A 22,789-nucleotide genomic window follows, 5' to 3' on the forward strand; every position below is an offset into this window, starting at 1 on the left:
AGAACAAAGGGAGACCGTCATATCATATATTAGAGATATACCATTCACTCCCCCCTGCCAACTACAGCCGAACCCCAACAGCTAGGAGCTAATTACCGTAAGCACACAGGACCACTACTGTGTCAATATTACATATGCATGTGTCCGTTTGTGTGTCTGTGTGTGCGTTTGCTAAAATGACTCAACTAAAAATGTATGCAAACCCTAAGGAACAGCTCCGCTCTATCCACTGATAATTAATCCCCCATTAACTGCTAGTTAGCACTCTCGCTCCCTCACCGATCTGCTCCATTTCTCCGGTCCTCGCACGGCCAGCGGGGAAACACATCGAGTGGAAACGATTGTTAAATAAGGCTGAAATAATTATTTAGGTTGGATTTCCATACTGCGGGACCATGCCACAGTTTGGCCTGTGATCTGTATGTAGCATGTGAACACACCCAGTTGTGACCCCTCCTGGGGGAAACACACACACAACCCCCCCTTCCCTGGGGTACGCAGACTCACCCTCTCCAGGTCCTGACGGAGGTGGGTGAAGAGGTTGAGGCGGCGGTACAGGACGTCCTGCTCCTGCTGGGCCAGGTTGTCCACCTCGTCCCTCTTCAGGGTCACCAGGGGACGGTTGCAGTTGGCCTTCCTTCGCAACTTCCAGAACTGATACAGGAAGTCCACCTGCGCACGCACACACACATAGACAAGTATGGTTTCTTATCGATATGTAACATCCGGTAGTTTCACTTCCTTTCAGAGGTTCCAAAGGATGTTTAGTTTTATATTAGAGCAGTATAGCCTGTAGCATTCGTTGTGATATGTTATGAAAACCAGGCCAGTAATGGGTCAATAATCAGTCCCATCTTAGCTCGACCAAATTCTAGGTAAGCTAACCAAAACATTCAGTCTTAAGATTCATAATATTAGATCATCTATTCCATGAAATCTACTTTAGATCATTTTCAGTCTATGTCATGTCCCTGAGCTCATGTTATAGATAAGATGTTAAGCAGGGGTCCTACCTGGCTGTGGGGCAGGTCCAGTCTTTGGGCCACCTCTCTGGGGTCCACCAGGCAGTAGAACTCATCCTCCAGCTCCTGCAGCTTCTGCTTCCTCTGGCTCACCTTCTCCCTCTCCAGCTGCTCCCGCTCCGCCCGCTCGCTGGCCGACAGCCCGGGCCTCAGCTCCGGGTCGCCGTGGCGCCCGTTGGCCACGCCGCCGCCTCCGCCGTGACCTGCGCCCGGGTGGTGGGCGGTCTCCGGTCTGAACCGGTCCGGCGTGGTGGGCGTGTGCGCTCCGTTGGCGGCGGGCGCGGTGGCTGTGTGATGCTGCTGGCTGCCGTTGGCGTGCGCGGCGGCGAGCGGCGTGGTGGGGGGCGTGGCCGAGGAGCTGGCGCTGTGCTCCAGGCAGAAGGACTTGAAGCGGACCTCGTCGTTCTCCGCCAGGATGGTCCTCATCTCCAGGCCGTGGTCGAACGCGCAAGTCACATGGAAGGCCACGATACAGGAGGCCATGGAGCACTGGCGGGCAGAGGGAGGGGACTCAGCACTCATTGGACGGTCACTGGCAACTTCAACTAGAGGTGAGGGTGAGGTTTGGCTAGCTCTAGTACCCTGCACCAACTGCAGCAAAAAGCCCAATAGTGCTTCGATTTGGTCTCAAACCTGCCGTTTTATCTGTTCAAACACTCCTTAAATGGTGCTAGAAAGAAGCTAAAAAAGGATGATCTCCAAGTATGAGCATCAAGGACAGAAGGGAGAGGTCTCATCACTGTTGCCTGTCTCTTGCCTTGTTAAAAAAACAATGAGATTAAAACGCAGCAAAAAAACAATCCATTTTAAATACTGGCTTGGAGCCATCGTTAATTTCGCCCTCTCTTTATCAGTCTGTCCCTCTACCTCTCTCACAGACACACACACACACACACACACACACACACACACACACACACACACACGCACACACACACACACACACAATAAGCCTCCAGCTCCAGAGACAATCTGTTGTATTCTAGTTTCTTATCTAGTCTGAGAAGAATCTCTTCTTGCGCTGTCAAGGTTTATAGCAGTGTAAGGTAAAAGCACACAGACAACTGATGCAGTCAACGTACCGCTGCTGATCTCCCAAGGGTGGCATGATATGCTCTGAACATTTAAGTGTGAGTGAGTTTGTTTGACAGTGATCGAAAACGGGTCAAAGTTGGGGTCAAAGCTGAAGTCCACACATCGATAGCTTAATTGACTGCTGTGTGTGTCTGTCTGTGTCTGTGTGCATTAATTAAGTTCACTCTAAGCCAGCACCGTTAAGTGACCATTTCAAGTTAACACACATAATGTTCTTGCTTCGGGTATGGTTCAAGGAATTAAGGTCAACACTCTCACACTAACTCACACCCTGCTGCTGAGTAGCACCTTTCTGAGGAAACGTTGAGGTGTTATGATGTCCCCATGTCTGGTCGACAGTAAACACAAAGTGTCTCTGTGTGTCACGTATTGATTTGCTTCCGCTTCAACTCTCCTGTCACCAGGGCACACCGAAATAATGTTGTAGATTCGTCTCATCGATCCAACACTCAATGGCGTCTACAAAGTGTTTCTTTACTGTGTACAACTGTAATTATTTGGTTTGAAGTAGGTTTACAATCAAGACTGGATGCAGTTGTTCTTTTTGTAATGCTGCACTTAATTTAATAAAGAAAAGACAGCACAGTTTTAGGTTGTTATAGCTGTGCTATCTATTGGTAAATAAAAATGTTAATCAATGATTAGATGATATCAATTACATTCTGCCCTTATTCAACAAATGTTCCTGGATTTGTCATTTACACGCTTGTGATAGACATACAAGATGAGTTCCCTAACCTAATCAGGGAAGAAAGGCTCTGATGGGTCATAAATGAGTCAGCAACCATCTAGAACTCATCTAGAGGCCGGCCCATATAACAGACACAGAGCCTTTCACTTACTTAGAGCTGAACGGGGTCAATTTATTAAACAGGTATAGCCCTTAACCCTTACCTACAAGACCTTTAACATCCGTTTGTCATAAGGTATGAAATCAATTATCTTCTCTCACAGATTAGTGACATAAAAATGTATTAAACATTATGCCCTTAAATAAATGAAAAATACACAGAAAAAAAGGATTTTATTCAGCTCTTCATCTAAGACCGTAAGTCTCCATTTAACCCTTGGTCGAGGTTATGTTCCCTGTACGGCTGGATGTGAGCAGAGTGAGTGGGAGCCGGTGGAGCTCAGCCTGCCTAAGGCTACAGAGTCAGTGGACTGACTCCCTGCCTGCTGAGGCTCTGACCGTAGGATTTATTCACACTCCCTGCTAATCTGGAGCATCAATACTGTGGCCGAGAGGAAGCCCACTGCCAGAGGCACACACAGACATACACAGACACACCCCAACGCACGCAAACACGCCGGTACCCCACCACTCACAAACACACTGTTACCTCAACACACACACAAGCACGCGTGCGTCCACTTCTTTGCGCGTGAACGAGAAAGGACATTTGTGTGTTTGTGTTTGTGTGAAACTAAAAAGTGGCCCTCTGACCAAGAGCCTCTTTTCTATAGATAAACATGCATGTGCACAAGTGTGTGTTGGCTTCTGGGCTTGTGTGTGGCAGTGGTCATCCCATTCCACCAATGACCATGTGTGCATGCGTGTGCGTGCACGCTTGCGTGTGCGCGCGTGTGTGTGCTCACCTGTATGCATGTGCCTGTGTGTTCTCGACACAAGCTGCAGGACAAGGCCCACCGGCTGGAGGGGATGAGGGACACCTTGGTGATGGGCTCCATCCTCTCAGGGCAGCCTATACTCACCTTGAGGAAGGAACAACACACGTCAAGCACTATAGGCCACACTATGTTACACTCACTACGTAATAGATAGGCTGTTTGGTAGAAGCTTTGTTCATAAACATCACACCAACACCATGAGTACGTTAGTTCCTTAGCAGGGCTGGGGGGAATCAAACCGCAAACACCGGCAGTGCTAATGCAATTCTCGATCAATTCGGATACACTGGACCAGAGTGGAGACTGGGAGAATGGTATATTCCGCCACGGCCAGCCATAGTCAGCTATAGTCCGCTTTGGCCAGCTTGACTCAGCTCTAGTAAAATATCGTCAGCCAACTTTGTTCATCTATCGTCAGATAGTCAGCTAAAGTAAATTATAGTCGGCTATAGTCAGCTAAAACTGGCTAAAGCCAGCTATAGTCAGCCAAGACAGGCTCCAGTATCCTGACCCGTGACTAGGAATAAGGCACAGAGAACACGATGGTCGGCTCGAAATGAGGTGTGCTTTAAAGAGGACCACTGGGTCTGGTCAGACCATAGAGTGATACCACTTCAGAGAAAGAGGGTTTAGAACTGGTGCTTTGGCCCGGTCTACATGGGCTGCTGAATGCCTGCCCGGCCTCTCTGAACCCCAGCATACAGAACACAGCTGCCTTTCCAACGCTGCTCCTTCCTCCACCTCCGTCCGTCTGTCCGGCCCTCCGTCTACATACCTTTTCTTGAGGCCCTCATTACGATGCCCATCTCTTTCCATCCTTCTCCCTCACCTCTGTATTTTGGATTTGTTAGCATGACAACCCTGCTTTTTGACAGTTACCCTTTCCCTCCCTCTTCATCTCTCTCACCGCCTCCCTTGCCTCCTTCTCTCCTGTCCACTCTCCTTTCGTTCGTGTCTGCAGTCTCTCTTTTGTTCATGCACAGGAACGACCCCCGGGTCCGTTTCCCACCAATTCACACACACGGCTCTGCTATTTGGGGACTGGGGACCAGAACGTTCCAATGGCAAGAGAACCATGGTGGATTGAATGTTAATGATATATTTATTGACAAATTAACATTTCTACCAAAATGGGTAAATAATGTAGTATTTCGACACACCAAAGCACGCAAACGTGCAGAGTGTGTTTTGTCTGTCGGTGGGCCATGATATTATGTGGACAATAGGACGATGCCAAATGTATTCCTCAGTCTCGTTTGCTCTCATCCCTGTGTGACTGTGTGTGTTTTCTTCATGCCCACATGCCTGTGACGCATTTTCGGTACCAAGATGGTGGATGCAACAAAAACAAATTTAAATGTCTTGAATTGAGGTGTGCGTGTGCGTGTGAGTGTGCGCGTGTGTGTGTGTCCAAGTGAAAAAACGTTTTTCATAATCACAGGCCTTGTTCGGATGTTGCTTTCAATGTCACACTCACACACACACTTTGTCATTATGTCACCGAAAGCTCTCAAAGCTTGAGAGTCTCTGGGGGGGAGGGGGGCTGAACTGTGAGTCCTTGTTCTCACTTTACCAGCCAACCTTGTAATAGACAAACACATCTTTGTACAATTGTGTGCAGGATTACTGTGTGAACGCAGGTGGCATGTGTGTGCGTTAATGTCTGCTGCGTCACGACTGTGAGCCCTCCTGTTTAAGTGTGTCCTTGTGTATTTACATTGTCTGCCATCGGGCAATTTACATCTCCTCAAAAGCCTGCGTGCGTGCAGAGAAACGACAGCTGCTTCCGTGCACAGTAGAAAAGGTGACACATTCGAACATACAAGCACACCAGACACCAAATACAAATACAGTGCAAATAAAACACAAGCTAGTACCACAATGCAAAATGTTAATGTAAATAGAAAAGTCACACATAAGGAGACATTATGGCAACAACAACTTTTGGATTGAACAACACAAAAATACCCAGGAGCCTGCACACATGCAAATTGTTTCATAATTTTGTTGGCTGGAAGAGAAAACAAAAGTGTGCGTAGCAACAGAAAACAATTAGCTCAATCAAGGGTGACAGAAGGTAATTAGAGTTGGACAAAAAAAAAAGGTTAGGGGACACGAACAGCTACTTCATTAATTTGTATTCTGCTGTGGGGAACACACACACACACACACACACACACACACACACACACACACACACACACACACACACACACACACACACACACACACACACACACACACACACACACACACACAGTATTTTGTTTTTTTCTTTGTTTAAATTATTTTGGATTCTTTTTGCACTGCAGCATAAAGAAACTGTGTTTTAGAGATTTTTGTCGTATTTGTTGAAATTGTCTTTACACCGCAACAATCAGTGCATAAAATGTTATGAGAAAATTATGAAAAAAATCTGGTGTCGGTGGCTGTCGCAGACCTGTAGCCCGTCCAATTGTCCCAATGGAAATTGGGACAATTGGAGGGCTTACCTGTCTGTCTACTCACCTACCCGCGTGCACTCTGCCCGGGCACTCAATGAGCATGGCTGGAGCCTTCAGAAAGGCTAGGCAGGCCTATTGCTAAAGCTAGCGAGCTAGTCAAGGGTTTGCAGGAGTGGCTTAGGATCAACCTGAAGTTAGTACATCCTGAAGGGATGGATGGGATTTTTCGGCTGAATACTATCGAAAATCAAAATTACCCTGGCTGGTTTCCATAATTTAACTACGCTACCTTTAAGTCAAGTTAAGGTGCATTGGCAGATGCAGTACATGTTTTACTAGCTTTGTGCCGATTTCAATATGCTCCCTTTCATGTTGATAATGTGTGCAAATGGAATTAGCTTTCACACATTTAACACACTTGAGAGCGGTTAGTACAATCTTGTGAATAGTAATTAGTTTATCTTTAGTTTAACTGCGATTACTTTCATACATATTTACGACTGAACTAAAATACTTTCAAATGTAAATACTGCAATACAATCTGCATTCTCCCAATTGCCGCATCGCAAGGATGGGCCAAAGTATCTCGTGGCTTTGATTGGACGTTCAATGATCAAGCCATTAATGCAAAACAAGCATTCCAACCCAGATTGGAATACACACACAGTCAGTGTGTGTGTGTGTCTGTGATCCAGCAGTCCTGCTACGCTATAGAAGAACTTATTGGGGAGGACGTAACTGAGCCTGGGCCGACAACAAAAAGCTGAAGGTTTCGGTACAGGACATTGGATGAAGCATTCAGAGGGGGACTTCAACAAGGGCATTCTAGAGTAGCCAGCCTACACTGTATTTATTTTAACACTATTACCGAGAATATGAGCGTCCGGACCAGTAGTTTCCGATGGTCGTCGCTCCGGGAAAAGTTTGCTAATGCTGGCAGAGAATGTGTTCGCTGACAGACAATTATGAACTTACAGATCGCGGCCTCCAGCAATATGATTGCTTGCCCCACATATAGGTGAAAGGTGTGCGATTTGGTCTTTAGACTATTAGAGACTAGTATATCTTACCTCGGGGATCCATAAGGCACAGCTGACGTGGACCCACTTGGTCCCGCTGCGGGTGGGCTTCAGCGCTCCCCCTCTCTTGGGGCAGAGGAGGCACTTGGGCTGGACACCCAGAGCGCAGGTCCGGCACAGCCAGTTCCCCTGGGGCACCTTCAGGATCCCATAGCAGGCCTGGGGGGGAGGGGGGGGGCAGAGGTTACCAACCATGCAGCACGATGGACTCATCTAGTTTGTACTAGTTGGTCATCAACTATATTCTATTGGTTTTCTAACTATTTTATAAAAAGAGAGGAACACTAAGATCAGAGTAGCAATACTGGGGGTGGAACGGTTCACAAAGCTCAAGGTTTGGTTCACGTCACTGTTCTCAGTTTCGGTCAGTGCTTATATACATTTTTGGATACACAAGTATATATAAAAAGGTTCTCCCCAAACAATGTAATAGTGGCGCTGGATAAACATGTAACCTTTTAAATGGGGCTGTCACGATAAAGACATTTCACTTCTAATTGGTTTTATTGGAATAAGTCCTTGAATAGCTAAACGGCATTATCACATAAGTGTTGTGTGGGGGAAGTTAGTGTCTTTCAGATCCCCTCTCGGCGCTGGTGTTCGAGCGCTCAACGGAAACACAACCCACGCAAGTTCCAATGAAGACGCACCGCTTTGAACGTACGGCGGTGCTTCAACCTCGGGGAACTCAAACTGGTCAAACTGCATCAAAGGGCAGCTGAAACCGCCAGACCCCTGGAGCCAGGCCGACAGCAGACACCCAGGGCCTCAGTCCTGCGGGAGGGCCACACCCAGTGCTGGGACACTGCGGACTCCACAGCCACGCCCCTCCAGCGCCGTCTCCTTCTCCGTTAATGGGAGCGCCACACCGGAACAAACTAAGACACTTGTCAGCCGGATTGATTGATCACTCGGTGGATAGTAAATGGATTTTGGGAGAGCGAGGGGTAATTAAACACTTCCTGGTTCAATTCCCTGTATCACATGTGCCCCTGAGCAGAGGCAGCGTGCCACGGGTGTGAGCAGGAGAAGGAATAATGGAAGGGTTTTGGTAGTAGTGGTAGTGGGAGGTAGTAGCAGCTATCCTATCCCATCACATTATTGTTATAAAATAAGTGGTTCATAGAACAACCTGCCTTATTACTCCGTCAAAAGAGGAGTAGTAAGGAGTAGAATAATTCATATTAGTTATAATAAATGAACAATTATTCACCACTCCTATACTATTGTTATTCACTACTATTATAATGAGTTCTGAAAAGTTGTGGGATTCCTTCTTAACCGTGTCCGCCCAGCAGCAGCTGAAGGCCACACCTACCATTCTGTTATGAGGTCAAAGCAACCGGTGTGAACTCATGTCAAAGCAGCCAGTCAAAAGCAGAGGCCGAGGGAATGAGAAGAGAGGCTGAGGGGGCAAATGAATTAACATTGGCACACATTGTGACAGAATCCCCCCCAGCTCAGGTCTAAGACAGTCATAGACTCACTAAATGGCTTTTAGCTGGGCATGCTGTTGTTAAGGTCATATCTGGGACTGCATGTAAATCAACCCCCTCCAACAATATTTACAAGATGCCACAAGACTGCCTTACCTAAAGGGGTTACCCTTCCTTTTCATTCTCTCAGGGCATTTAAAATCCCCTTTCTAAGGCAGCCTACTTTACATCCAGACTGGACCTCATTTGTGCGCTTATTGACCTGCCGCAAGACCAGACAAGAACTTCTCATCACACTGTTTCTTTCAGGGAGATGCTGTGAAAACCCTGGCTCATTATGAAAAGAAATGGGTCTGCACCGGGCAGATTTGCAGGCTTCCGTATGCTCTGATTGGGAACACAAGGTAATCAGGAGGACGACATTGGGCCCTGAGGGGCTCTGCAGTGAGCCAGATGACGCTGGCTAAATCCTCACCATATCTCCTAATGACTTCTTAAAACCCTCCACCTTTTTAGAGATGGTTTTACGGATTGTATCATCCGGTTTTGCATCCTTCTTTTGATTTCGGTTTTGTTTTGTTTTGCCACATTCATTCTGCTTTCTATTTGTTGATTTGTCGAGGAAAGATCAACATTTCTGTATTCTCTACGTGGCAAGAGGAGGACATATGCTGACATCCAGTGAGTGCGGAATATATACCGACACGGTAAACCCTGAAACCACACATCCTGCATGTAGACAACGCACAAACGCATCCGCACACACACACACACACACACACGCACACATACGCAGGCGGGCCACCGCTGACCTGGTGGACGCAGATGTTGCACTTGTCGCAGAACACCATCTCGTTGCCGTCCTCGCCCTCGGGGGAGTGGCACACGTCGCACACCACGTCCTCGTCGTACTCGATGCCCAGGCCCTCCTCCGTCTCGATGGCCTGCTGCATCTTCTCCTGGCAGACGCTCTCCAGCTCCACCAGCACGCTCTCCATGGTCAGCTCGTCCAGCTCTGGCAGCGCTGCAGCCAAACGGAGGGAAGCACAGGGAGCTCACAAAGTGCTGAGCGAGGTTCAAACAGGGGCGACTGCAGTCCAGCAGATACAGTACACACAGCAGTGGATGCAGTGGCTGGTGTTACTGCGTGGATCATTTCGTATCACGTCCTGTAGTGTCCCTACTGCTTGCGGTCATTTCACTGTTTGTTAATCATGTGGGGTGCAGGCCAATGACACCTAGCCACGCGCGCACACGCACACACACTTATACAGAGCTCCTGATGTAATGTGATGCAAGTATTTGTTATGGTGGTGTTTACTTCCAAGCAAAAACAAGAAAGGACACTCTAAGGATTCTCATCTGGCTATTATAGATAAGGGAGTAATTGTAAAATAGCATGTAACGCATCTCTTCCACCATCTCGATATGGGTCCGAAATAGCACTACCTATTAAGACTGAACTCAAAGCAATTGCCAGAGGCACTAGAATACTGGAGGAGATGGGTTGAACATCAGATCTTCCACATAAAACAAAGAGCGGCCAACAGTGAAGGCACTAAAAGTATGCTTCAAACGGGTCTCTGGAAGAGCAGAGCTCACTTGCTCCAGGTGTAAGGTAGCACATGGGATTAGACTCAGTTGATTACAGATAAGTCATCTGTAATGCTTCCAGTGTTTATTTTAAGACACATGACTGCAGATGAAGGCACATTGCTAACAGCGGGAAACAGTTTAATGGCAGAGGAAATGTACCGCAGAGTTTTACATAAACAAGTACTGCTCCAATAACTTGCTGGAGATGAGCAGCCTTTTACTATCTTTCTGTACGTCTGAATGCGCTGAGTCCGCTGCACTTTTACACACAATTTGCCTTCAAGAGCAAAGTGCCAGGTTGACACCAATGGTTAATCATGGTAGAAAAACATAGGTGAAAAGTATGCAGAAAATCTAAGTAGAAACTATTTTCATTATGTGACACTTGCTTTCATAATGCAAAGCGCACGCGCAGAACAAAACCTTGTGTTGAGAGCACTGAGCTGGAGATCAGCGGGGGAGGAAACCCTCTGACCAACAGGCACGATGGCTGCAACCTGAGAGATGTGTTGCATTTTTGAGAGCCAGGAGGGATGTTTAAAGGCTGTATCAGCGACGTTGGGTGGCGTCACTTCTGTTGGTATTTGAAGCGAGATCCCAAACAAACAGAGCCAGCTCACCCCTCCCTTCCATGTTCCGTGCATCCAGTAAAACCCATCATGAACGCAGCGCAAAACCCCACAACATCCACCCCCCTTGTCGGTGATTCTTTGGAATACTATTTATTTTGGTTTGAGTGGTTGGTAGTACCATTTGTTTTTGAGTATGATCTCGGAGCATAGGCTGCCTACAGAGACACGTTTTTTTGACGGGCTGCTTATTGGGCGGGCAGCTAACGGATCGTAAGGAAAGAGAAGATGAAAGTGATCATTTAAGTTTCAGACTAGAATCGCTGATACAACCTTTAATGGGTTTTAAGGTTTGAGTTTGGGTCCTCTTGGCCTCCACTCTAGCTGTATCGCTGGCCTAACCCTCAATATGTCAGGGTCAAGGTGGTGTTGGGTCTACACGTGAACGTTGAGTTCAGCTATAATTCTAAGTATAAAAAAGTACAACACACAAGTTGCACACCAAAACCTTTTTTAAACCTTAATTAAATAATCTAGTGAGATTTTGTGTCAATGTTAAAGAATAGGTCCAGCCTGCTGGTGGCTGGGAGACTGTGGAAACAGTACAGATTTGAGGAAGTCAAGTTGGACATTAACTGGCTGTGACATTTACATCATGTACCGCTAAACACAATGAAGAGAACAAGGCAGGAGGGAGTGTCCTGTTCAAACAGAGCTCCTCTACAAACTCGGGTGTGTCTGCGCATCTGCATGTACACCAGTGTGTGGGCGCACACGCACACACACATGGAAAGTGTGTGCGCGTGCGTGTGTGTACAGTCTGTGAGTAAGCGTGCTGGCCAGGACTAGGGCTCTTTGTATTTGCTCATCTGACTTTGTTTGTCTGAGGGGAACAAAACGACAAAGGGCAAAGAACACACACACACACACACACACACACACACACACACACACACACACACACACACACACACACACACACACACACACACACACACACACACACACACACACACACCCACACACCCCTTTCAAACTGCGCGCCTTTGGAAAGGCAAAATGAGATGTCTCTGATTGGACAGGCAGGTGAAGGATAATCTCAAAAAATGAGTCACACATACAGAAACATCTCTTGGTTTTCCTATGTTCTATGAATAGTTTCTTCATAGTTCTAAGAACAGAAACAAACTGGGCTGTGGATGCGCCAACAGTATGTATTTTACGTGTGTCTGTACATGTGTGTTTAATTCAAGGGCAACAACGATGATAAAGAAGCAGACAGACAAAAAGAGAGAGACATAGAGGGAGAGCCTGTTCTTCATCATGTTTTGTGGGTGAATTCTCTCAGCCCCGAAGAATGAAAAAGGGGTAAAAGGTGTTAGGAGGTCAACATTTTGTTTACTTTATGCCATTTTAACACACACACACACACACACACACACACACACACACACACACACACACACACACACACACACACACACACACACACACACACACACACACACACACACACACACACACACACACAATTGGGGAGGGGGGGTGGGGGCGTACTGCACTGCCCAGAGCACCCTGTCCCAACACAGCCAGGCTATATGAAGACAACAGCCACACAATTAAGGAGATCCATAGAGAGAGTGTGTGTGTGTGTGTGTGTGTGTGCTGGACTTCACTGGCAATGGTAATTGCTAAGATCAAGTCTCTTCTTGTGCTTAATATCTGAAGTAATTAACGTGGCTTTAGGAGTGAGAGGAGATATCAGAGACCGACAAACCTCTGAGGTGTGGATACATTCTTAAAAAATGTCTCCATTATAACCTACTTGGTTTTTTCAACAAAAACCCACCAGTGCTTATCATCTAGTAAGGCAGGATCTATTAATATGTTAATCGTATGCCGTACACCCCTAGAAGCTACTCAAGCTATGCGCCAAACCCATAGACTTCGATTTCTCAAAACACTAAATTGTACAGATTGTATCAAATCTATGATCTAAAAAAAGATTAACCACAGGAAAAAAACATACATTTAAAAAAAGGGAGTGACTGCGTTTAGTTCCGAGAACTTCCTCTTAACACGTAGTCGAAAAAAGGCAACAAAACATCAATCCAAGTGCAAAGATCTATCACTATGGCGCCACTTCCTTCAGCGCCTGAAGACGCAGGTACCTGTGTGGTAAACGTACCCATCTGTCTGAACTCCTGGTTCACCAGACCCAGCCAGGCCACGTCCAGCTCATCCAGGTCATACCGGCTGTACAGCTGGGCTGGAGGGGGTGGCGGGAGGGGGGTTCTCATCACCTTCATGACACTGCCCTCGCCCTCCTCGTCATCTTCCTCTTCGTCCCCCTCCTCATCCTCCTCCTCCTCCTCCTCCTCACAGGCAAACCGAGGGTGTGTCCGCCCTGACGGCCCGCAGAGAGAAGCCACGCCCATCTCTGGGAGGAGACTGGGGGAGAAAGAGAGAGAGAAGAATCATTGATGACATCTTTATCACAATTAACCTCCATAGTCAAATCCGACGTGAAGCTAAACGATGGAAGAGGCACATGAACGGCCAGCAGGGGTTTGAAGACTTTATTAGTTGAGGATTTGTTCTGTTTAAAACAAACATGGGAGTTATTTTAACAAAATAGTTTATTTTGAATTTCTACACTTATTATTATGGTCCGGTGGCATAAGGAAACCTCACTGTCCTAATTATTGCTGTATCCTTACTTTTCAAACAAAATGACTCTTTTTCTGTTCTACGCCTCAAAGGCCCATAGTCAGCTCTATAAATGTTGTTGATGTTCTGGTGTAGTGAATTTAGGATTTGGTATCGAACTCGGACTCGTAATCAAACAGAGGCCTTCAAAACAGACACGCGCAATGTATTTGCGTGTGTGAGACAGGAGCTAAAACCGGTCTTCTTTGACAGAGGCTTAAAGCGGGTCTGCAACAATGAACAGTGTGAGAATAATAAATTGCATTTTTAACATTAAAGCATGCAAACCTAATCTAGCAGTACCCCCAAATTAAATTATTAGACACGATAAGTGCAAAATATGAATGCTTTAAGTTTCTTGGATACTTATAGTGTAACCAACAATGTGCGGTGCATTTCAACGACAACATCTCAATGACGGTACGAGCTTAAAATAACCATGACACAATAATTTTGCCCTGGGTCGTAACCATGGAGACAACACCTCTCACCTCCTTCCTAGAAGTACAGCCCAAAACACTTGTTTTTGAATCTCAGTGTTTGAATGCAGAGGGTTTACTTGCACTAAAATAGAAACAAAAACGTGTTCTTTGAAAATGACCTATTGGGCTTCATCTCAGCAGAGACATGTGAAAACTGTGGCCTCCTCAACAAGCAACCTGCTTCAGATGAGTACAAGTCTCCGGTTCATCCAGTACCAGCGCTTCAGGCAGACCGTCTGATTGTTCTGTGATGCAACTATAATATCACATTTAACATTGCTGGTGTGGTTGTCTACCGAGCATACAACCACTACATCAACACAACCAGGGTCTGCAGCAGGGCAGAGTTCATGCAGATCCCAGGTTCATATTATCGGAGGGACGTCCGTTCAGGGTCATGACCCCGCTGCTGGGAAGACATGATTTAAAGTTACACCGTTGACAACCCCACTGAAGCACATTGAGTCTTGGGCTTGAGGAGGGTGACAGATAGTTTGGTCCCTGAACCCTCGGGCATTACTGCAAACAACATCCGGAAATGGGGTCAGGAACTTTGCTTGACCTTCTGAAAGCAATTCAATTCCACAAAGAGACACACACACACACGCAGAACAATGTGCGTTCTCACACACAGACACACAGATTCTCACTCTCACATGTAACATTTTGTGTTCTCTCCAACACACAAACACACACACACAAACACACACACACACACACACAAACACACACACACCTCTGACCCTTTTATGAAAAGGGGAAGGTGATGTGCTTGATCATGTGAATGAGAGCCTCTTTAAACAGACCTTTGAAACAAACATTGAAAACTTGCTTATTTTAAGAACATAAACCAGACAAGGGACTTGCTCAAATAAAAAGAATTCCAAAAACACTTTGAGAAGACTTTGAAAAACTTTGAGAAGATTATCAGCGAGCGCGTTTGCTATTGTATTGCCTCTCAAATAAGCAAGTGTTGCTATTTTGTTACACTCAGTGTCGACGTCTAAATGAATTGTTAAAGATTTAAATATTGATACGAATGACGATATTGAATTATTTCATAAGGCGTGGCTGATGAAATTCCGAATCTGCAAGTAAAATGAGATTAAACACAAATGTATGGCCTCACAGACGATGTAAACCATCAGGTACCTTCTAACTCCAGGCCTCAGGTGGGAGTGTACATGTGCTCTGGAGGGAAGGTTCTGAATACACATGTGCTCAGCCCCCCCGCCCCCCTCTCCTGATATTTATCAGGAGAGCTCAGCAAGGCTCCGGCCTCATAAAATTAACCGCAAAACAACAACAACAAACAAACAACATCCCCTCTGTGGGATAAGATGGTTTTTTACAAGGGTGTATTACTGGGATGTTCATCTGGTGAGCCATGCGGAAACTATTCCAGACAGCAACCCCAAATGTATGGCTCAAAATAAGAGGAAAGGATGTAAAGGATATAAAGATGAGGCAATTAGGAGACGTGAGATAAATAAGTAAACTAAAAACTTGTTCTTCACAACATATTCAACACATCTTTGTGTCATCAACTCTGTGTGTGTGTGTGTGTGTGTGTGTGTGTGTGTGTGTGTGTGTGTGTGTGTGTGTGTGTGTGTGTGTGTGTGTGTGTGTGTGTGTGTGTGTGTGTGTGTGTGTGTGTGTGTGTGTGTTTGAGTGTGTGTTTATGTGAGTGAGTGTGAGCGTGTGTACTTGCTTGACAAATCAGTGGGACAGTGCTGCAGCTCCAGTTGTAACTAGGTCAAGTATCTAGTAAATAAATAAATCATTAGGTTCACAACCAAAGCAAACCAAACAAGCATATTCAACAATCTCTGTGTTCTTTGAGTGTTCAAATGGATTACAATGCGTGACAATCTAATATTAGCATACTGAATGAGGTTATGCGTGCCACAAATAAAAACAAACAAGTGGTGAGATATGAAGCCTGAGACGCAGACAGGAAAGCCCGCAGACAGACCAACACAGACGGATCATTATTTTGACACTACTGTTCTGACCTAATAATTCAGACTCCCCGCCCCCCCCCCCCCCCGGCCCCATAAATCTCTGTTTCCTACCCTCCTAACGCTGCACATTGTACAGCCGGGGGCTGGACGGGCCAGCGCTCGCTGACACCAAGACCTTTTCTTTCCTTTTTTTCCTTCTCGGCTGGGCACCGAGACGTTTAGCTGCTCGGTCTGGCCGCGACGGCCTGCCCAGCGGAAACCTCTTGTGTAAACAGCCATTTAACTCTGAGGCACTATGTAAAACATTACGGATGCTCCATGGACGGCAGAGGAGCAGGAGGCCCTTAAAACGAGCGATAGTATCCATCTCATTAATAGGCGTGCACGCTTTACAATATATGCTCTACCCTACTGATATCTGAAAACAACATGCACCCATCTTCAATGACATTGCATTATTGAGTTGATGATGTGTGACGCGCGCGCACACACACACACACACACACACACACACACACACACACACACACACACACACACACACACACACACACACACACACACACACACACACACACACACACACACACACACACACACACACAAATGAATGCAAAAGTTTCCCTGCATACCAACAATGGATTTCCCAAAAGCAAGCGGCTAGACAAATCCCCTCGCCTTGGACAGAAGTACATGTGTGTGGGTTTGTGTGCACAGAAACACGCACACACACCATTCCTTTCACACTTATGGATTAGAATTTGATACTCTATGCGCCACACCATGGTCCCACAATTGGCCCCTTGTGTGTGTGTGTGTGTGTGTGTGTGTGTGTGTGTGTGTGAGGGGGATCTTTTTTTTTGCCTCATTCTTGACATACCTCTTGTCAGTAAGAGATCAAGAATTCCCGCTTTTCCATGTAATCCCCCCAGCTTTCCCACCAGTGTGTGGGGTTTTGGTGTGAGGGTTTAGCCCCCCATCCCAAGTTCACCCAGTTAACAGAAATTAGTCAGACAACAAAGGGGTGTGTCTGTCTGTCTATCTGGGACGGGTAACCATTAATCAGTTAATGAATTTCGATACAATATGTTTTTACTAGTGCTGTCAGTTAAACGCGTTATTAACGGCGTTAACGCAAATCAATTTTAACGGCGTTAATTTTTTTATCGCGCGATTAACTTAATTCTTTTATTTTTTTCAAAACTTTTATTTTTTCTCTTTGGCTCAATCCAAAGAAGCAGTAGCCTGACTGCTATGTTCAAGGCAGTATGTTTGTATGTTTATCGTTTAATTGCACTATAGGCTTTTTTTTTTTGTATCGTCCTGTTTTGATCAATATATGCCAATGTTGTTATCAATAAAAAAATATTTGCACAAGGCAGGCCGATGCACTTCTCCATGTTGATAAGAGCATTAAAATGAGAAATGAATGGGACAAAGAAATCAAGGGATATTTAGCATAGAAAAAACATTTGCGATTAATCGCGATTAATCGCGAGTTAACTATGGCATTAATGCGATTAATCGCGATTAAATATTTTAATCGCTTGACAGCACTAGTTTTTACCAAGAATGGAGGGTTGGATCATTACAAAAACTTGCCACAATATATGTTTTAATATTTAGAATATAAATGTAGTGACATGTCCTCAGCTGGGGGCTGTATGTGCGTCTGCGTGTGCATGTATCAACTATGGGTTAATGAAACCTTTACAAATGTATTGTAGTTTTGATACAGTGAGATGGCTTTTTTTTTCCCTGGTTAAAAATGCTAGTGTAGTCTGCCCTGGAATGCCAGGCTTGTTCTCATGGATACAAGCCTTGCAGACAGGCTACGGGACAAAGCAGAGGCACACTCGCACACTTAAATCTACACTAGCAACATGGTCGCCTCAGCCTTAAGTTTTCTCACCTTCAAGTAAAAAAATAAAGTGTTTCTTCATTCTCTATTTTCCAATGGTTAGTTGTGAGAAGCAGAAACTGGAGATGAAAGGGCCGAGAGGAGAGAGGCAGATAGAGCATGATATGAGGCGATAGAGAAACAAAGGAGTAGTGGGGACAGACAGAATGAGATGTTTATCGACACCCAATAGCTTTGGCCAAGTTTGCACTACATCTTTTCATTTCACTCTCTTGATCTTCTACGTGCACGGGAGCAGTCGAAAGTTTACACTGGCATGGATGTTGGATCAAACTCATCAGCATCGTTTTCAAGCCTTAAGAGGCTTTCTGTTCTTAAAGGCGCTCTGTGTAATAGAGGTTATAGTGAGTCAGCAGAAAGGAGCACAAGAGAGCCCGATTTTGAAACTAAACAACCCAAAAAACATCCCCACCATCACTGCCCCCACCCTCACTGTGGTCCATTTCATGCACCCGTGATTGACAGGCAAGATGATTCCGGGATCACAGAAGAGATGCCCTGATTGGTCAGAAATGACCCAGGAGCGTTCTGAAATCTAAACGGGCTCATACTGAGGCAAGAACAGTCAACTCCAATCAGCCTGGCAAATTTCACTCACCAATAGCTGACCGATGGCAATGGCATTTGTAACAAATGACACCGAAATAATAGTGCTTAAATCCTTTTGTTGGGGTGTGTTTATCTACTTACTAAGTCAGTAAATCATTTTTGATTGGTGATTGCAACCGGCGTACATTTTACACTTGGCATCGGAATTTCAAGCCACAGAAATGGCGGCCGGTGACGGCTCGCACAGGGCAGGTGTCAAACACATAATGCCCATGGTGTCAGGATGCACAAAGTCAAAAGTCTTATTTGCAGGTTAAGGTTTCCCGTTATTTGTTGTATGGTGCTACGGAACGCACAGAAACACATTTTTACAAAAGTTGCACTTTTTGACTAGAATTAGGACCTGTGTCCCCGCTGCTGGAGCCACGGTGTTCAGGAGCAGGTCAACGAGCCCCAACCCACCTGGTTTACCCAGGCTGGAGCCACGGCGTTCAGCAGGAGACCCTACCTGGAGGGAGCGCACGGCTGCTTCCACTTTATCATGAGAGGGTGCTGACCCCGACCATGTCGCTCCTCTCAACTCACCACCCTCACAGCCAGAAACAGTGAAAACGCGTTAGAAAGAGAATGATCCAGTAGAGGATCCAATCAGAGAGTGAGAGATCCGGCTGCTACACAGAGAGAGAGAAAGAAAAAAAGAGAAATATGAAAAAAGATGAAAATGAGAGCAAAGTGAAACAAGGCAGAGGGACAGGAAGAGTGAGATAAAGAGTGAAAGAGCAGTTGGGAGATAACAGAAGAGCAAGGCGGGGTTTGCTCAACGTTTTGTGTTTCCATAATCAGCATCAGTGCTGATCAGCAGATGAATATCTCCGCCCTGAAGTCAACCCATTTTGCGGATAAATACACACACACGCTTAGCATCCTAGCTCCAGAGCAAGTGTGTTATAATGATGCCCCCCTGCTCTGGGCCACAGAGCTGTGTCGCCAGGGGCCTCCCCACTAGCAATTAGACGTTTTGCTTAGCCCGGTTTTTAAGACTAATTTATTATCATTTCCCCTTTCTGCTGCATCATCATTCACCCCAAGTTCCACCTGAATATACAATGTGGAACAAAATTCTGTTAAACAAACGAAAATGAAAATAGAAAATGAAATAAAACAAAGAGGCTCCCTGCTCTTCTCCAAGCAAGGCAAATGTACTGGCAGACAGACAGACAGGAAGACGGACACGCCGATCAGTCATGTCCTGCCAACAAGAAAAGGTTCAATACGCACCGTCTCCAGGGGCATTAGAGAACTGCCTTGACCACGTTTGGGAGTTGAAACAAAGGCTTGGGGAAGACTTTCCCCAGCAACGCAAGATTTAGCCCAGCATTACGGGTAGTTCCGACCCAGCAATCTGATTGATCAACTGGACATTGAGATTGTGATCCAATCAGCATAGCAACTGACCTAGCCGTGCCAAAAATGAAAAATGTTCTCCATCGTTGATTATTGCTTGATTTGTTAAAAATAATTGGTCAAAAAACTCATGCAATTTGAGGACTTGGTAGCAAAATCTTTGCCTGGAAACCAGAGGAAACTGCGAGCTCATGTCATATTGTGGGGTATGAATCCGGCCACTGTTCTGTTCGGACAGATTTCTAGAAGAACTGGCCCCGGGTCAGGCAAATAACAGCTGTGCATCGTATATTGCGCGGGCTTAATACGATGATTGCGCAGAAAAGCACTGTTGTGGCGTTGTCATAAACAACCAAGATGGCTGCGCTGATTGAAAATGGTCCGAGAGTTCCTGACTAATATCTTTGCGAATTGGTCTGTTGATGGTAAACTAGCAAAATCCATCCATTGAGAAAAAACATTCCATACATACTGCATGTGTACTGTATCTATTATTTCCACCTTCAAATGTCTACAAAGGACTGGACCTATTTTATCTTGTCTGTGGAGTTCTGTGTACCGGCATTATCCAAATTGTTTATTAACGGTAACACTACGTTACATCTGGAACTTGTCAATGGCTTTATATGCCCATCCGGGTGGTAGAAATCACCTACTAGCCTATACCTTTATGCAAATACTTTATACATTTAGGTTATTAGCTTTTGTAGCTTCCATATTTTATAGTTTTTTCGTATGAAGATCTTCATAAAAGATACCTTATTTAATATCCATGAGTTCACTTCATAATATAACACACTTCTCATTCAACATTGTGAATTCATTTTGTGAACTTCTAACTACAAATGACCCCTGCTGCTCCCCTCTCTCTCTCCCACACACTGAAACAACACCCTAGCCCACCACATCCCCTACACACCCACCTCGAAACCAACACACACACACACACACACACACACACACACACACACACACACACACACACACACACACACACACACACACACACACACACACACACACACACACACACACACACACACACACACACACCTGGCCTGTGGTTAGTATTAAAAACTCGGTGGAGTTGGTAGTTAAAAGCAGGATGTGGAGGAATGGAGGTCTGAAGCCTGGGGGAGGGGGAGAGGGAGAGGCCAAGGAGGAAAGGTAGAATATTATGGGTGGTATGGCTCCTCTCAGTGTGCTCTGTACCCACCGACCCTCCTACCCTCACACTGAGCACAACAAACACAGCACAGTACTGCCACCAGGAATCCTGCCACCAAAACATAAACCGGCTGACCACCCAACCCCCCCACACCTGTAGAAATAACTGATAACCCTACTGTCATTCTGCTAGAGCAAGCTGCAGGGATTAACCACCAGCACGCACACACACACACACACACACACACACACACACGCACGCACGCGCACGCACGCACACACGCACACACACACGCGCGCGAGATCCATGGCTGCCTACTACAGACAGTGTAGCACAAGCACATACTACACAATTGCTTTCTCCCGGTGTGTGGTTCAGAACCAACAGCAGGTAAATGTATTGACCTACTTTGGATAGACATTGACACAACATGTGATCTCCGACAGCTAGCTTAGTACAAAGTGTTGAAGTGATTGAATTAACAGGGAAATAAACTATAAGTGGAGCCAATCCATTTCAATCCATAAAAAGATAAAGGATTTCATTGTATCAGTGGGGTATTCTTCCAACCATACACAAACACTAGAGTGTTTGAGGTGGGTATCTCTTGTCGATCGATACCAGACATTTTCAAAAGTACAACAGCAAGAAGAATCGTGAGATACCGAGCAGCAGTTTGGCTCATACCCTGGGTCTGGAAACAAAGGGCATGGAGATCTAACTGTTTAGGATTTTAATGAAATACCTTCAGGGTTACTCAGTTATTTATGGTTTTCAGTATCAAATCCAAACTTGCCAACACATCTAGGTAAGGCAAGAAGACACCGCAGGGGAGGTCAAAGTCGTGGGAGGAGTATTGGTTTGTTGGATCATTCTGTACTGCTTTGTCTGTACTGCATGCTTATTGGTTGCAGTGGGCACCTACAAATGCAATGGTCTTCTTAAGAGTGTAGCCACCTTTGGGTTTACATGCAGTCTGCGTTCATACCGTCTAGGAGCTGAAACAAGTCCTGTTGGACCCTGGCCTCAGCCCAAAGCTATTAGTCAAAAGCAGACAATAAGTGCCGAGCATTGCTGATATCAATATGTACAACATCTGCCAAAATGCTCAAACCCATGGACCTTTATTGTGTGACAGAAAAACACACACACACACACACACACACACACACACACACACACACACACACACACACACACACACACACACACACACACACACACACACACACACACACACACACACACACAGACACACATACAAAATCACATTCCCACCCTATTCTCTGCATTCCTCAGCTGTCTGACACACTTCCAGTAAGCCCACAAACAGACCCGGTCCCCCCACCCCCTCTCACCACCACGGCCGCTGATCCAGACAACAGGGCCTGTAGAAAACATGTTCACCCTGGCCCTGCTCCACCACAACACACCAACACACCAACACAACAACACTGAATGACACAGAGGAAAAGTATGCATTCAAAATTGTAGTAAAATTAAAATACTGAATCATTGAAGTGTTCACATCAACACACAAACACTGAATGATGTTCAGAGGAAGAGTATGTATTAAAAATAAGATACTGAATTATTAATTGTAAGTGCTTACAGTTCAAAAGATGGCAGATCAAACCTTTTTTATGAAAGAGTTTGGGATATTAACTTTGGTTTTATTGCCTTTCGTTATAAGTGGGAATTTAGTTCTTAGCCCTCAAACGT

At 45.6% G+C, this 22,789-nt stretch overlaps 1 protein-coding gene across 1 annotated transcript in view; it reads right to left on the bottom strand.

Annotated features, from left to right (window-relative positions):
* jade2 (jade family PHD finger 2) overlaps positions 1–22,789 on the bottom strand; it is a 121,916-nt gene that overhangs the window by 37,812 nt on the left and 61,315 nt on the right. Inside the window, exons 5-10 of the mRNA XM_060056792.1 lie at positions 13,059–13,321; positions 9,518–9,729; positions 7,261–7,428; positions 3,714–3,830; positions 1,014–1,511; positions 508–672 (exon numbers count right to left, since the gene is read on the bottom strand). Coding sequence (XP_059912775.1) covers positions 508–672; positions 1,014–1,511; positions 3,714–3,830; positions 7,261–7,428; positions 9,518–9,729; positions 13,059–13,321 — 1,423 coding nt within the window. The remainder of the gene's footprint in view (positions 1–507; positions 673–1,013; positions 1,512–3,713; positions 3,831–7,260; positions 7,429–9,517; positions 9,730–13,058; positions 13,322–22,789) is intronic.

This window comes from Gadus macrocephalus, chromosome 7 (assembly GCF_031168955.1).
Source record: "Gadus macrocephalus chromosome 7, ASM3116895v1".
Classification (NCBI taxonomy): Eukaryota; Metazoa; Chordata; class Actinopteri; order Gadiformes; family Gadidae; genus Gadus; species Gadus macrocephalus.